Below are 18,023 nucleotides of genomic sequence, written 5' to 3'. Positions count from 1 at the left end.
TAGGCTTCTGATTGGACTTCCGGTTACGGATTGCACTCGGCCTCCACTGCTTGCCGGTTCAGTTGCTCATCGTCATACCGATCCGTTTCGCCCGATCCGTCTCGCTTACCGGCTCCGGCTTATTCAGCCGATCCGGCTTCGGTTGAGCTTGCCGCTCAACACTCCCCCTCAAGCTCAACCTGAGGTGGGGTCGTAGTGTCGACCTCTGTGGCAGTCGGTTCTTCCAACCGACTTCTCCTGGCGTCACTCCGCCTTGCTCGCGCTCCTCGTCCGGTCCGGTCCCGTTTGCCGCGACCCCTTTGGTTCTGCGCGCCTCGACCCTCTCGGTCGGCATGTCTGCTCAATAGGCCCATCTCAGCACTCACGTTGCTGTGACTCCGGCGCTTGCCGATCCGTCGGTTCTCCCACGATGGCATCGACTTCCGCTGTGTCTGTGTCCCCTTGGCCTTCAGTCGATCCGACTCATCCGGATCCATCTGTTGATCCGAGTCAGCTATCTCCGACTCGTTCCAGCTCTTGTCCGAATCGGTACACTCCGATTCGACTTCCGGCTTCAGGCCTCTCACCACATCGGACCACTTCCGAGTCTTGGCCTTCTCCATGCTTCCCTCGGCTTCTTCAGCCGGTGAACCGAAATCGAATTCTTCATTCGACTCTGTATCATGGTCAGTACCGTCGTGATGACCTCCGCACAACATGCACTTCTCTTCCTGAGTGCACAACTCTTCTTCACAGCCGCTTGCTCCGACCTGTTCGGATGTGTCGACTTCCTTTGTCGACTCGGCTTCCTTCATCTTCTGGTCTCCTCTTCTTCCGGCTCTCCTCTTACCGACGGGTTCAACAATTTTTTTGGCCTTTGCCCGTTTCGATAGACTTTGCCCTTGCGTCTCCCCCTCAAGTGCGGCACGTCGAGATGTTGAATACCAAGCATGTCGATAAAGTGCTGCAACTTGTCCGATCCGAGCGGCTTGGTGAAGATGTCGGCAACTTGCCGATCCGTATGAACATACCGTAGGTCAACTTCACCGCTCAGGACCCGCTCACGCACGAAGTGGTAGTGCACCTCGATGTGCTTTGTACGAGCATGGAACACAGGGTTCCTGGCGAGCTGCAGGCTGCTCATGTTATCGCAGTAAATCGGGATCGGGGTCGGTACCTCGATCCGCAAGTCTCGCAGCAGTTGTTGAAGCCAGATGGCTTCACAAGTGGCAACGGTAGCGACCCGGTACTCAGCCTCAGTGCTTGACAAAGCCACTGTGGGCTACTTCTTGCTGCTGCACGCAACGGTCGCGCTACCTATGGAGAACATGTATCCGGAAGTGGAGCGGCGATCAAACGCATCGCCAGCCCAGTCAGCATCTGTGTAACCAACAAGCTCTTTGGGTATACCTCGCCGGTATAGCAGTCCCCGGTCCTTAGTGCCGCTGACATATCGTAATATTCGTTGCGTGCACTGAAGGTGCTCCACGGTCGGCTTCTGCATGAACTGACTTACCATGCCGACCGGATAGCTGATGTCGGGTCGGGTGATGGTTAAGTAGATCAGGCTTCCGACAACCTGTCGGAACCGTTTCTCATTGCAGGCCGGTCCAGAGTTGGGACGAAGCTTCTGGTTCCGGTCCAGGGGTGTGGAGACAGGTCGGCAATCCGTCATACCGAACTTATACAGCATATTCAACACGTAATGTCGTTGTGAGAGCAATATGCCGTCGGGGGTCCGGATCACTTTGATCCCAAGAAAATAATGAAGGTCCCCCAGGTCCTTCATTTCGAATGCGTCCAACAACTGGGACTTGACGCGGTTGATTTCGGGAAGACCTGGTCTGGTGATGACTAAATCATCCACATACAAGAGTATACATACCGAACTGTCAGAGCCTTGCCGGATGAACAACGAAGAGTCCGACTTAGAGACAGCAAACCCCAACTTACGCAACCGGTGCGTGATCTTCGCGTTCCAAGCTCGGGGGGCTTGCTTCAAGCCGTAAAGCGACTTCTTCAGTCGGCATACGACCGACTTGTTCATCTCCGATTGAAATCCGGGGGTTGAGTCATAAAGACTTCTTCTTCAAGCTCTCCTTGAAGGAAGGCGTTCTTCACATCTATCTGGTGAAGATGCCACCCCCTTGCCGCAGCAACCGCCAGTACCACACGAACCGTCGTCATCTTCGCCACAGGAGCGAAGGTCTCGTCGTAGTCGATACCGTGGGTCTACGCGTATCCCTTCGCCACTAACCGGGCTTTGTACCGGTTAACAGAACCGTCGGTGTTGTACTTGACCTTGTACACCCACTTGCATCCGATCGGTTTACAGTGACGGGGAGGATCAACTAGGTCCCAAGTTTCGTTGGCATCGAGTGCCCGCATTTCTTCGTCCATAGCGGCACGCCAATTTGCGTCCTTTGCCGCTTCTGCGTAGCTCTCCGGCTCACGCACTTCTGTTACCTTAGTCAACAACCCCAAGAATCTACTCACCGAGTTTCGACCATTTCACTCCATCAATTACGCGAAGAAGAACACAAGGAGACAATGTTCCTATTTGCAAGATCAGTACATCCTTCCAGCACTATTAAGAAGGAATCCTCAGTACAACTTCCGCCAAAATATCATCCTTATGCCAATGTATTTGACAAGGTAAACGCCGGTACCCTTCCTCATCACCGTCCCTATGACTGTCCCATCGATTTACAACCAGGAACTGAGCCACCATGGGGACCAATTTACAACTTGTCACCCACCAAGTTAGAAGTCCTTCGAGCCTACATAGAGGAGAATTTGGCAAGCGGGTTCATCCGTCATTCGAAATCTCCGGCCGGTGCACCCATCTTCTTTGTCAAGAAGAAAGATGGCTCACTTCATCTCGTCGTTGATTACCGCGGATTGAATAAGGTCACCATCCGGAATAGGTATGCAATTCCTCTTATATCAAGTCTTTTGGAGCGAGTTAATGGTGCCAAGTTTTTACCAAACTCGATCTACGAGGAGCGTATAACCTCGTGCGGATCCGACCGGGAGATGAATGGAAGACTGCCTTTCGCACGCGGTATGGGTATTTCGAGTATACTGTTATGCCATTCGGCCTAACCAATGCACCCGCAGTCTTCCAACACATGGCAAATGATATATTCAAAGACCTCTTGGATATCTGTTTGATCATCTATCTGGATGATCTATTGATTTATTCGAAGACCCAGGAAGAGCACGATTCTCATGTACTATTAGTACTAAAGCGACTCCGCAAGAATGGTCTTTATGCCAAGCTAGAAAAATGTAGCTTTGACTGCAAGCAAGTGGAATTTCTAGGCTACGTCATCTCCTTAAAGGGCATCGCCATAGATCCAGCTAAAGTCCAAACTGTACTAGAGTGGCAAATTCCACGGTCGATACGAGATGTACAATGTTTTCTAGGTTTTGCTAACTTCTACCATAAGTTTATACAGGATTACTCAAAGATTATTTTACCTCTCACACAACTTACGAAGAAGGGACAAGCATTTCTTTGGTCCAATGAAGCAGATATGGCTTTTCGGCATCTTAAGAAATCCTTTACATCAGCACCGATTCTAGCTCATGTGGATACAAGCAAACCATTCATCATGGAGGCCGACGCATCAGATTTTGCCCTCGGTAGCATCCTTTCTCAACAAGGAGATAAAGAAGAGTTACATCCTGTGGCTTTCCATTCGCGCAAATTCGATGTCGCGGAAATCAACTATGAAATACATGACAAGGAGTTAGTAGCCATCGTGGATTCATTTGTGCAATGGCGGCATTTCTTAGAGGGCTCTCCACATCAGGTCATTGTCTATAGTGATCATAAAAATCTTGCTTATTTCCAGAACACTCGTGTACTAAACCGACGGCAAGCTCGGTGGGCTCAATTCCTCACACGTTTCGACTTCAAAATCACATATCAACCGGGGAAGCAGCAAGGAAAAGCAGATGCACTATCACGGCGTTCATATCTTACACCTCATCCTGGTGATCCAACATTTGATAATCAAAAGCAAGTAATCTTGGGACCAACACGATTGCACACAACGCGGATTTTTCAAACCCTGATGGATTCACGGATTACCGATGACATACGTGCAAACTTGAAGACGGATAGTTTTGCTCAAGACATCCTGGCGCACATTAATACTTCTCGGCCATCCTGTTCTCAGTCTCAACAACCAGGTATTGACTACCAACAATTCGAATATCATGATGGTTTGTTATTCTTTAAAAAGCGCGTATATGTCCCCGATTGCTCCTGTCGCCTTCAAACCGTCTAGAATTGTCACGACACCCATACGGCGGGACATTTCGGTAGTACTAAGACATTGGATCTAGTGCAACGATCTTTTTGGTGGCCCTACATGCGCCGTTTTGTCGACGACTACGTTCGGACGTGTGATGCTTGTTGTCGAGCAAAGATGTCACGACACCATCCATATGGCTTGTTGGAACCCTTACCGATTCCAAGTAAGCCGTGGCAATCTATTTGTCTTGATTTTATCACTAATTTGCCGGTCTCGAAGGGGTTCGATGCTATCTTAACCATCGTCGATCGATATACGAAGATGACACATTTTGTGCCGTGTACTAAGGCCATCACTAGCGAGGAAACCGCCGCCCTCGTCATGCGTGAGGTATTTCGGCATCACGGCCTCCCAGACAGTATCATCAGTGACCGAGGACCTCAATTCATCTCCAAATTTTGGCAACATCTCTTCAAGATGCTCAAGGTCTCTTGCAACCTTTCCTCCGGCTACCATCCTCAGACCGATGGGTAGGCGGAACGAACAAACCAAACACTAGAACAATATCTCCGGTGTTTCCTGAGTTATCAACAGGACGATTGGGTTGAGATTCTCCACTTTGCGGAGTTTGCGTATAATAATGTTATTCACTCCTCGACTCGGGTCTCCCCATTTTTCGCTTATACTGGTTTTCATCCTTGCTGGTCGGTGATCGACACCCCGGAGCTACCTACCAACCCTCGTGCCGAGGATCATTTGGAGAGGCTACGCAAGATCCAGATGGATCTCTCTACTCACCTTCTTCATGCTCAACACACACAGAAGACTTATGCGGATCGTCATCGGATTCCCTCCTCTTTTGCCATCGGAGATCGAGTATGGCTCTTACGTCGTCACATCAAGACTACTCGACCGTGCGACAAGTTGGATTATCGACGACTCGGTCCTTTCCGTATTACGGGTAAGTTTAATGATGTCACATTCTGCCTTGATCTCCCTTCGCAACTTCAGATACATCCGGTTTTCCATTGTTCTCTTCTTGAACCTTATAAAGCAAACACCATACCTGATCGTGTTACACTGCCACCGCCCCCACTGGAGTTGGACGCCGGCCCGGAGTATGAAGTTGTTGCTATCCTCGATTCCAAACTTGTTCGCAACAAACTTTATCATTTGGTCGATTGGCTCGGTTATAGTCCGAGCGAACGTACTTGGGAACCCGTCGAGCATGTTGCCAATGCTCAAGATCTTCTTGCTGATTTCCACCGAAAGTATCTCGACAAACCCGGTCCGCAATCAGCGCCAACTCGTTCTACTCGTCGTCTTTAAGGGGGAGATAGTGCCATGATATGGCAAGACTCGAACCCATGATCTTATGCTACATGGGTCGAGCTCTTACCATTAGACTATGAATTGTAATTTGTAGGATATTATTTTCATTATGCTTTATCATAGAAAATTGATGTATATTCCAGATCTCTCCGGAACATTCTAGAAGCTTCAGGATTATTCCTAAAAACACTATAAAAGGAGGCACAAGGTATTGTTTTGAACCAAATTGGTTCAACGCCAGTCTTAAGCCTCTTAACCACTTTGTACTTATCTTTCACATAATATATTAGCTGTTGTCATCATCTTTCTCTCTCTCTCATTCTCGCTATCTCTCTCTCTCTCCTCTTCTCTCTTCCTCTCTCGGGAATCTTACGCAATCCCGTCCTCTTAGTACTAATAGTACTTCTCTTTTCTAGTACTAATTCTCTCTCTCTTTAGTACTATTCCTGACAGGTGGTTGCTTCATCGAGAAGGAAGGCCGACTCATAGCTCGGGGTCGAAGGGAAGCTTGAATGTTTATCCTCGAGTCAAACGAGGTGAAATTGGCCATGTTTGCAAAGGGCCTCAAAGCCGACACCGACATAGAGCTATGGCACAAAAGAATGAGCCATATCAACCTCCAAAAGCTCAAGGGGATGCAATCAAAAGGAGTATTCATTAGACTCCCTACATTTAAAGGAAAGGAAATAAATGGAGTATGTGGAGCATGCCAATTCGGCAAGCAACATCGGCACTTGTTCTCAGAAGAGAGGAATGTGAGCAAAGGCCTATTGGACATAGGCCACTCAAATGTGTGGGGACCGGTACAGATGACCACATTCGGAGGATGTTGGTACTATGTTACCTTCATCGACGACTTCTCTAGATACAAATGGATCTTTCCCATGAGGATGAAGAGCAAAGTGTTTACACACTTCCATAAATTCAAAAGCAAAGTCGAAAAGACAATTGGGCACCATGTACAATGTGTTCGGTCGAACATAGGAAAGGAATACTTCTTCGATGCGTTCATGGCATACCTTCAACAAGAAGGAATTCGGTGAGAATTCACTTGCTGACACACACTGCAATAGAACGGTGTAGCTGAACGCAAGAATCGGCACATCCTCGAAGTAGCAAGGGCCATGTTGAACGAGAAACATATGCCCAAGTCATATTGGGTAGAAGTTGCAAATACCGCCATCTACCTCATGAACCAGTGCACAACATCCGGTGTGCACGAGGTCACTACTCACGAGAAGTATTATGGAAAGAAGTCAGACCTATCCCATGTAAGGATATTCGGCTCAATCGCATACGTGCATATTCCCGACAAAAAGCGGCAAAATCTAGATCCCAAGTCGGAGAAGTGTATCCTCGTAGGGTACTCACTGGAGCAAAAGGGGTACAAGTGCTTCAACCCCTCTACTCGGAGGTTCGTGTAAATCGAGATGTCGTCTTTGACGAATCGGCATCATGGTATGAATCGAAGCCGACTCCTCCCGAATCATTTCCAGTCGACCCGAACTTGGCCAACCAAGAGATAGAAGTAACAATCGGCAATAGTTCGGTTCGGTTTGAGAGGGTCCAAACCGAACCAGTTTGGAACCGAACCGTTTTAATTTTTTAACCTGAACTGAACTGTGAAACCAAACCGTTAAACATTTTTCAAACCGTACAAACCACAGTTTTTCGTGGTTCGGTTTCGGTTTTCAACATAGGTCAAATTTTTAATTTTTTTAAAATTTATAATATTTCATTATTTAGAATTTTTAAGATGTTCCTAAAATGTGAGAATAAGGTGTAAAAATGAAAAGATCGTTTAAAAACAAATTTTTAAATTAAAATTTTTTTTAAAAAAAAAAACCGTTAAACCGCGGTTTTTTACTGTTGAAACCATTTCGCGGTTCGGTTTGGTTCAAACCAAACCGTTGCTGATTATTAGATAGAAGACGAAGATCAACTGAGGCATATGTTTGAGGAAAGTCCGATCACGACCAAGCTCAGTGGGCCACAAGAGCCCCTGAGCAACCAGAGCACATCTCAACCAAGTATGATGATGGACAAAGGCAAGGCCAAAATGCCGGAATATGAAGACAATCAATTCGACAACAATGAGTCGGCTCACTCACTCGATAGTGAACTTGATGAATTCGATGCCTCTTTGAGGTCACTCAGAGTTAAGAAAGGACTTACATTGGCAAATGAGAAACTCTATCGCTCCACCCGATAGAAGTTCTAGTTAGTTGATTCAGATACAACGACTATATGGCATATCACTATGCCTTTAGGATGAAGGTGGCGACAATTCGTGAACCGGAAATTTTTTCTGAAGTAGCCAAGGATCCACGATGGGTTGAAGCAATGAACGAGGAGATGCGAGCACTATGCAAGAACAAGACATAGGATCTCGTTCCCCACTCACCACACAAAAAGGCGATCGGTTGTAGGTGGATTTACAAAGTGAAGTATAATGCTGACAGCTCCATCAATAGCTACAAAGCACGGCTCCTAGCGAAAGGATGCACACAAACACATGGAGTCGACTATGAAGAGACCTTTGCCCCGGTGGTTAAGATGACAAATGTGTGAACCGTGATTGCACTTGTAGTGGCGAAAGGGTGACACCTCCATCAAATGGATGTCAAGAATGCCTTTCTTCAAGGCGAATTAGAAGAGGAGGTGTACATGGTACAACCACCCGGCTTCGAATCGAGCACCCATCCGAAAGCAGTTTGTCGACTAAAGAAGCCACTCTACGGCCTTAAGCAAGCACCACGTGCTTGGCATTCAAAGATAACACAATATCTTCATCAAATCGGCTTTAGAATGTCAAAATCTGACAACTCCCTCTACATAAGAAGTGATGTTGGAAGTCCGATTGTCATTATCATATATGTAGATGATCTAGTCATTGGAGATGAAAATATACTGGAAGGAGCTCCATTACTTCCTTGGCATCTAGGTAATTCGGACTCCAACTGCCATTATGATCTCTCAACGACACTACATCCTTAACTTGTTGTACAAGTTCGGGATGATTGAGTGTAAGTCTGTGGCAACCCATCTCGATCGGAATCTAAAGCAAACTGCCGACTCCGGTACAGACGAGTGTGGGCCGACTCAATACCGACAGCTGATCGAGAGCCTCATCTATCTCACAATCACTCGACCCAACCTCAGGTACCATGACTCAGACGCTAGACATGTCCAAGATTTGATCCTCGCCGAATTTTGGCCACACTTGAAGAGCGAGAGTGGGCCGCGTAAATCTGGTGCGAAAGTGTTCGGTAAGGACATATGCATCAGAGAAAAGGCAATGCATATACATAACTGTAAGATGGATTACAAGGATGTACATCTATCCGATGGTGCAGATTGCATGTGCTTGTTTTTGATAAAAGATCTGATGGTGGGGATTGCACGCGTCCTCGGAAATGCATCTTGCACCGTCTCTTGCTGCGATTCCCTCGCCAGGAAGGCCTCTTTATGATTTGGGTGCAAACATACATACATACATACGTATATACATATGTATACATGTACGTACGTATATTCGTATATGTACGTATGTATACGTGAAGGAAGCAAAACGTGAAGTGCAGAGCACGGCTGTCGGTCGGTATCGCAAGAAAAGAGAGGGGGGGGGGGCATTTCTTTTTTGTGCCTATAAAAACACCCTCCTCTCTCTTCTGTCTTTCCTTCATCCTTATCTAAGATCTTCATCATCGTCTCTCTGCGTAGAGTGCGGCTCACTGGAACGTATTCTTCTTCCACTCTCATCTATCTGCCTCTAATTATTAAGCTTCATCAAACCCAGCTCTCTCTCTCTATCGGATCATCTGTTTCTATGGCGCTCGTTCTGAAGGTGAATCCTGCCTTTATTTGCCCCTGTTTATCTGTTTGCTTTGCTTTTGGTAATTTTCTTTCCCTTGTTTTAGGAAGTGTTTTGAGCTTCTTTTGGGCCTGAGTATATACGAAGTATCACAAGTGCTTTGCTTTTGGTACTTTTCTTTCCCTTGTTTTAGGAAGTGTTTTGAGCTTCTTTTGGGCCTGAGTATATACGAAGTATCACAAGTGCTCGTCAGGCTTTATGTGAATTTAGAGTTGTGAGCTTATGATTATGTGAAGAATCTCAAAATAAATTGATAGGAATGAATATGTGGCAATTTTTAGGGTCTTTTTCTAAGAACAAGTGGGGGGATCTATCAATAAAGGTTTATTTCAATGGGTGGTGATCGCACGAGTTTAGGGTTTCTTAAACTTTGTGGGAATTGTGTGGTCTAGGGTTACTCAGAATTAGCGGTGGTTGCCTGTGTTTTTCAAATGAGTTAGGAAGTATTGAAATTCTGATTATATATGATTTAGAGTTTCTTAAAATTAGTGGGGATTGTGTGAAATTATGGTTATGTAGATTTATGGTGGTTGCCTGTGTGTCTCAAGTGAGTTAAACGTTTTGAAATTCGGATTATATGATTTAGAGTTTCTTCACACCAGTTAAAACTTTAACTCATGGGTTTATGATGACGTGAACAATGAATATTTAGAGTTCTTTTTCCTAATGACCTTTATTAAGTTTTGAGGTTCTGATTATTTGAAAAATCTCAAATTTTCATGGGGAATATGTGGTTTTTTGTTTGGTTAACATGTTTTTTATGTGTATATACTCATTCGTATGGCAGTCTTGTGAAAAATCTCAAATTCTGTGGAGATGGTAGGGATTGTATAATGCCCATTTGTATGGACTTCAAGTGAAAAATTTCAAATTTCAAATTTCAGAGGGATGATTATGTATACAGTGCTCATTTGTATATCACCTTTCTCCTAACAGATCAAGTATGAGGACACCCTCCGCAGATGGGTTGTTCCCGAAGAAGCATGGAATGAACTAACATTCTCGCTCACTTTAAGAGCATTGGAATCAAAGATAAGGGATCTGTTTAACCTCTCCCCAAGTACCCCTCTCATTATCACTTACAGCGACAAAGAAAATGATGTGATAACTCTTGGTGATGATCAAGATCTCGTTGATGCATGTGTTGTTCAGCGATTAAATCCACTCCGACTTGAGGTTCAAGTCCCTAGTGAGAAACAAAAAAGTAAAGAAAAAGCTCATGAAGCAAAACCCTCCTCGGTGGAGAATAATAATGATGACAAGAACAACAGTCGTAATAATAATGGTAATGATATTCCCAATGTGGATATTGAAAATCTATTGAAAGCTGTCTTTCCTCAAGCAACTCTTGGTTTGGTCAAGAACTTTTTGCAAACTCACACCGCACAATTCGTTGATCCAAAATTAACTGGAGAGGTTCTGGATAAAGCCAATGAATCACTTAAAGAGGTTTTGAACAACGTGAACAAATTTTCCTCTCATAAGGCCGAAGGAAAAAAACAGTCGGATGTTGGTGAAAAGGATCCTGGTTCATCACATCACCATGAAGAGAAGCCACATAACCAAGAAGATAAAGAGAAATCCCCTGTTATGCATCATGGAGTGGAGTGTGACGTTTGTCACAGGTGTCCTATAGTAGGGCCGAGGTACAAATCAAGCAAGTAAGTAGTGATGTTAATAGATCTTGCAGTGTTATTGTGGCTTTCTTTGTCAAAATCAAAATTTCCCATACAGTTGTGACTCCATAATAATTCCTGACCCTGTATGCTAGTGACAACATTTATTATATGGAAGTACTCTGAATGCCCAAGTGTCTCTTTTATTTTTCCAATTGCTCCTTGTTAACCCTTAAAATAAAGAAATAGAGGACCCCATGATTGCATACATAGCACATAATTAATAAAGAAAGGAGATAGATTGACAGTCATTGCTCGAGAGGGGGGTTTCTTTTATTTTCCCAATTGCTCCTTGTTAAACCTTAAAATAGAGAAATAGAGGACCCTATAGCACATAATTAATAAAGAGAGGAGATAGATTGACAATGTCATTGCTTAAATAGCACATGTAATCACTTGAAAGGGGGTTGACCAATGGAATCTGCAAAAATTATGAAACTAGGTGACAGGGAAATAAAGCATTCTAATTTTTTCATAAATTCTTTCGTAGCTGAAGGAAAAATTCAGGGATATTTTGAAGTTTTTCCCTATTTTAATTCAAATTTTAATTGCTTGAATTGGAATCTATTATAAATCTTAATGTTTTGTATGCAGGAAGCTCAACTACGATCTCTGCTTCAGCTGTTTTGAAGCAACTGAGGATAAAGCTGATTACCAGAAGTTAGATCGTCCAGTGGCCGGTTGTCCGTACTTGGATGGACAACGCTCTGAACGACATCATCACTTTCCCCAGGGTCACTGCAGAAGAGGGGTAGAATTACATATACTCATCTAGCTACCATTATTAATCATATTAAATTTGTACACATTGCGTTTTGTAAGAAACTGATTTTGACCTTGTGTTATGTTCATCTGAGCATTCATGTGTTGATCATATTGTATTTTGTCCATTTGTCCATTCTATGTTGCATTTTGTGAACTTTTCATTGTGCTTTGTAGCCCCGGCCTTTTATGCATCCACATTGTAAGGGTTCGTTCGCACGTGGTTCGTATGGATGGAAACCTGAATTTGGAACGGGTAGCCAAGTGAATAAGGCCTCGTCCCCTTTTTCCTATGAGGAGCACAGGAAGCTAGATGCGAGGTTTGTGAAGGATGTGACTATCTTCGATGGAACCGAGATTTCTCCTGGAACCAAATTCACTAAGATTTGGCGGGTGTCCAATAGTGGAATGCTAGCTTGGCCAGCAGCCATTCAGTTGATACACATCGGAGGTGATACTTTGTCTACTGAGGATACGGTGAATGTTGAGGTGCATACCCTAAACCCTCCTTAGCTCTTTTTGTATGGTAGATGGCTAGGGCAGTTGTCAGGCTAGGGTTCAGGGGCACCATAATGTCACTAAAGCTAATACCTAATAAAAAAGGCAGAGCTACTCTATTATGGGAGCAAGGCAACATGCCAATAGTTGGAAGGGCACTATAGCTAATATAGCCCAATGAAGCATTACAAGCAAGGTTTACTGTGTAAGAAGTGCAATAGGCAAGCTATAAATGTTGATGATGGCCGAGAAGTGAAAATACAGATCTCTGAACTGAACTTGATCTTGTTTGTTTTGTGTCTTACGCAGCTACCTGATGGTGGGCTTGCTTGTGGTGAAGATGTTGAGGTATCGATTGACCTATTGGCACCTGAGAAGGCAGGGCGTTATGTCTCTCATTGGCGGTTGGCAACACGATTTGGACAGAAGTTTGGCCATAGGCTTTGGGTTGTCATTCAAGTGGTACCCATTGGGGAACAATCCCCTCAGTTGCAAGAGTTATTGAAGAGTGATGGTGAGCAAATGGAAGTGCCACACAAAGATGAAACTTTGAATGAGGTGAATAATTTGTCAATGGCAAGCCCACTTATCCTGGTTAATGAGATCAATGACTATTCACAAGCACTCGATGCCGAGACTATAAATCCTGCCTCTGAAGTCAGTGAGAATGCATTGGAAGAGAAGGCTTCTAGTTCTACTCTTAATCTCATCGATAGGGTTACTAGCGGGCCCTCTGCCACAGCTGTGCAGCTAGTACTTGATGACTTTGTAGATGTGAAGGCTGGATCTGATGATGGGTTCTCGCTTGTGGACAAGCCAACAGAAAAGGCAGACTGGTTCAATTTATCACGTAACGATGATGTTGGAATGGAAGATATGGAGAAACAGGAGACCACAGCAACAACCAATGGAATAGTAGAAGAAATGGATGCTGAAATGATGGGGAAAGGAGGCATTGTTGTTGATAAGGTTGATGTGGTTGAACAAATGCATTTGCAATCATTGGAATCTATGGGCTTTCCAAACAGGAATTTGAACCTGCTCCTGCTGCAAAAGAATGACTATAATTTGCAGAGGACTGTGGATGACCTCTTAGCTGCTGCTGGATGGGATGGAGCGCTCAAAGATCTCGAGGAAATGGTATGAAATGAAATACTATTTCACATTTAGTACCCTTTCTTACCATTTGTTGTATTTCATTGATATTCGATTACACTTTTTATGACCATTCTTGCATTCTCCAATTTAGTTGATTTTCGAAATAAACAAAACACTTTGAATCACTCCTTTCTTTTCACCATTTTCACTCATGTAATTGTTCCCCATCTTGCAGAAATAAATGGTTGGAAAATTGAAGCAATAAGAAATATTTTCTCACTGTCTTCACATTTAGAGAATTTAAGGATCAAACATTATTTTTTTACATTGGAATTATTCGTAATAACAGACTCTCATTCCCATTTTCATACTTAGTCGCTAACTCTTACTATATTGGTACTGGTTATTACTTTTTCCTGTCACAGGGATTTACTGACCAGTTGATGAATATACGCATTCTGGTGAAGAATGAGGGAAGCATCAAGAGGGCCGTGAGGGATTTGGTGAACATGGAAAAGCTTTAGAAATGTGTGATGGGAAGTTTTTGAAGTCTATAGTCACTTTGGTATTTTCTTGCATAATAAATTCAGGGTTTGGACTCCAGTTCCAAAACCACTAATAATGTTACATCAAGTTTTTCTTGAATAATAAGTTTCAAGTTTTGGACTCCAGCTCCAAAACGTAATAATGTATAGTTATTACATTTAATTATAAGAGAATGTACTTAAAAGTCATACGAGCTTGTGATTTCATTACAATGCTCATTGATGTGATCTTGGTTTGTATTTGGTTTTTAACTCTTTTGTCTATATAAATCATCTATGTTTTATGGTGTTGATATAAACTGCTTTATACACTCATGCTCATTTGAATTGGGTTCATGTGACCATAATAATACCCTTACAGCAAAATATGCATTGTTTCCTTTGGAATTATTTTAATCTTTAATTTCTTATTTATTTGCTTCTCCACGTCTGTAAATTTGTGATTTGGTTGTGTGCTTGATAATGACATTCTATCGTGCTTGTAAATTTCCTTTGCTAAAGACACAAGTATTAAAAATTGATTGTATTGATAAATAACATCACTAAAATCACCCATCTAAAGCCAATCCCAAGGGTCCAAATGTGTATTGAGTCAAAAGTATTTTCTGTACTATATTAGAACTTAATTAAGAGTATAATAAGACTGAGAAAGCCACTCGAGTATATGAGTGGAAGTTGTAAAGGCCCCATTAGTTCCAATGAAGGCTTGGTTTAGATAGCAAGGATAGAGTACGATTGAGAAAGTTACTCAATTATATGATTGGAAGTTGGAAGGTTCCCATTAGTTACAATGAAGGCATGGTTTCAATATGGGGTTTTGGGTTGGACACGAACAATGAGAACAAATATTGGGGCACGCAAGTTGGCTTGTGTGGAAGGAAAATTTGACATCTAATTAAAATGATGATAGCAACGGGAGGGGGAACACAAAAAAAACCTTGTGAAAGAAGTGATCTCGTTGAATTTGGGGGCTTTCATAGGAAAAATATTGTCAATAATGCTTTTAATGTTGGTAAAAAAGTGCCAAAAGCTTGGATGGAGAAGGGATCTTGGTACACACTCAATCTTATGGATATGGTTAGTAGCAAGCCTTTGGCCGTAACTTTGGATGTGAAGATTAAATTTCACAATGGAGTTTGTCTTGTGAAAAACATACAAGGCAAAATGGTTCCATTTATACAATAGAAAGAGTGAGTTATTCGTTGTGTTTTTGTTTCAATTCAATAGATAAATTTGACTAGGTTGTTGATAAAATACATTGGGGACTTTCCCATGATGTGAAAAAATGAATAAGTGAGAAAAATTGGACAAAAATAATGTCACCTAGACCATAGCTCTTGTTTGGAGAAGGTCAATATTTTTCTCAAAATAGAATTAATGAATTTTGAACAAAATTTTCATGTAAATCCACAATCTTTGAACAAATCAAATTGGTCCATTTCATCATTGTATAGTGGATGGTAAATATCATCATTTATCGAGGTGGAGATTAAATATGCTCTATTTGGTATCATTCAAATTCTTAATTGTTACTGCAATTTAAAGTTGTAGCTACACAAGCAATATCGAATTCAATTGCTTATATCAACATTACTTGTAAGATCTTCCCATATTCTATTTTTAAGGATATTTTGAAACAGGTTATGTCAATCACAAAAAAGATAGGTACATCTATATCATTTTTATGTCCCTTGAAGACCAATTGTGATCTAAAAAAGATAGGTAGATCTATATCATTTTTATGTCCCTTAAAGACCAATTGTGATCTATGCATGCAATGAACTCCATATCAAGTATAGACGGACTTGTTGAGGAAGGGAACCTAGCAATATTATCAACTTAAGTGAGTGGATCATGTATCCGACAACTATTATACATGCTTTTGATATATTTTCACCTTGCATGTCCTATTTATGAAGCCATGCCTACTAAGTATTTTAGTAGGTGCTATTTGCAATCTTCAAACTTGAAAATCTTGTGCACCTATATTCAAGGGTGACATCAACGCAAAACTGGTAGAAGTATGACATGATTAGGCCACAAATAGGCAACAAGAGCAATTTTGATACATATGGAAGATGAAAAAAAACATTAAACAAACTTCGGACATCTTCGCCTTTCAATTTTCGTATTCCATACGAAAAAGAGAGAAGGCAATTCCTATTCCAATCGGACATGATGATAAATTTGTTTTACCGATTACAAAGTAGCCAACGAGAATGTCATGCATGTATACTTAAAAGAATTGCCTTCAAATATTTTTGGGTTTGTAATTGGTATGTAGAGTGTTCATGCCTACAATTGTTATGTCAAGCCTGAGCTAGTGCAAATTGCCCTTAGCTCCAAGAGTATAAGTGATTGGAGAGAAGAAACATAATTTACTATTACCATAAGAGAAATGAAAGTTTCCCAAAATTGCCTATCATTACAATTTACAATTTACAAAATAGAAAATAGGGGAGAGACTTACACATGGTGATCATTTCTAAAGCATCAATCATGGAATCTAGGACTACATACCTTTATTTCAATAAAGTTAAGTATTATGTGCATGGTTGTTGAAGCGGAAAACACTTTTAAAGTGGTTAGATGTCTTTGTAGTCCCTCTCTAGTTTTGGAGATCAACACAATATCATCAACATTTGATAATATTTGTATGGCTATACCTGCTAGGCATGCTTCCAAGCAGCCAAATTTGTCTATGTAATGTGTTACCTCATCTATCTATAGACCAAAGAGAGTGGGTGATTGTGGGCATCCCTATTTTACTCTAATTGTGCTAGCCATAACCTCTAACATTGCACCTTTGTTGACACAAATTCATACAATGCATAGATTCCCAATCACATATCGATATGGACTCCCAAGGGATTCTAGGTGCTTCAATAAGGGTTGGGAGGATCAATATGTGATCCAAAGATGTGAACCCCTTCTGAAAGCTTGCCCATCCAACTCTAAGGCAATGATTTCTTTTTGCCCATATACTCAATTTTGACTCTAGAATGGAGCCATATAGTATAACCAAGTAATCACTCACATGTTCACACCTTAGAAATATTATTATTTGTCAATGAATAACCTAGTTGACATTGAAAAGTTGCTAAGAGTAAGTTTCACTCACATGTTCACACCTTAGAAATATTATTATTTGCCAATGAATAACCTAGTTGACATTAACAAATTGATGAGATTAATGATCGTCTAAAAGTTGAATTGTCTATTACATTGATGTTGCTGAGTTTATTACATACAAATTTTGCCCAAAATGCAAACAATTACAAGGCATGAATTCACTATACTAGCAGTTAGTTTTGAGTTTACCTATATTTTACAAAGCTAACATTTTGCTAATTTATCATCATCGAACTAAGCTAGTAGGCAAATATTATCAGGTTTCAAACTCTCTACAGTCATGCTTAATGAGATTTTAACTGAGCTTTTAAGCAAGACTTCTAGTATTCCTCTACAATCACATGATCATAAGATTGAGATTAATTAACATACAACTTTTAAATACTGACTGTAATGATTTTACCTTAATGGAAAAAGAATGTATTTTCACTCAGCACTCTTAAATGTGCAAGGCATAGGTTATCTCGATTAGTAAAGAGTCATTTCAACACTCTCAAACGCTGGATATCTTGGTATAGGGAAATATGGTTTGTACATGTTAAGACAATATCTTGAAGAAAAACTCCACTATGTAGCAGCATACTATGATAGATAACCAAAATAAACTCTTCAATAACAAATTTCATTTACAGTATAATCTCCAGCCATTGTATACACTTCGAAGTTTTCATCTAATACAACAGCAGCATACAACCTCAGCACACTGCTATGCACACTGATATCCAATGAACGTGAAAATAATATATTCATTGAATGCAAGAAACATCTCCACTACCTTGCCTCACTATCTTTGCAAGCTTAGGTTGTACTCAAACTTTATTCACATTCACACTTGTAATGATAAGAGTTTTACAAATCAATG

General features: G+C 41.8%; 1 protein-coding gene across 1 annotated transcript; it reads left to right on the top strand.

The window, feature by feature from the left end:
- Nucleotides 1-9,288: 9,288 nt before the first annotated feature.
- Nucleotides 9,289-14,328, top strand: LOC147863005 (protein NBR1 homolog). Its single transcript, XM_087321913.1, has 6 exons — nt 9,289-9,423; nt 10,387-11,111; nt 11,721-11,877; nt 12,066-12,377; nt 12,696-13,526; nt 13,910-14,328. Exons 1-6 carry the CDS (start codon nt 9,406-9,408, stop codon nt 14,006-14,008), a joined length of 2,142 nt encoding a protein of 713 aa, XP_087178039.1. The 5' UTR covers nt 9,289-9,405; the 3' UTR covers nt 14,009-14,328.
- Nucleotides 14,329-18,023: the final 3,695 nt, after the last annotated feature.

This window comes from Azolla caroliniana, unplaced genomic scaffold, assembly GCF_043228905.1.
Source record: "Azolla caroliniana isolate FFs.n. ecotype wild unplaced genomic scaffold, voAzoCaro1.0.p SCAF_6, whole genome shotgun sequence".
Taxonomy (NCBI): domain Eukaryota; kingdom Viridiplantae; phylum Streptophyta; class Polypodiopsida; order Salviniales; family Salviniaceae; genus Azolla; species Azolla caroliniana.
The sequence above is the reverse complement of the archived record's forward strand: the minus strand, read 5'-3'. Positions and strand labels throughout refer to the sequence as shown.

Excerpts from the sequence above, each read along its gene's own strand:
- LOC147863005 (XM_087321913.1), top strand. Across the intron at positions 11,112-11,720 it reads CCGAGGTACAAATCAAGCAA|GAAGCTCAACTACGATCTCT; the intron begins GTAAGTAGTGAT and ends TTTTGTATGCAG. Across the intron at positions 12,378-12,695 it reads AGGATACGGTGAATGTTGAG|CTACCTGATGGTGGGCTTGC; the intron begins GTGCATACCCTA and ends TGTCTTACGCAG.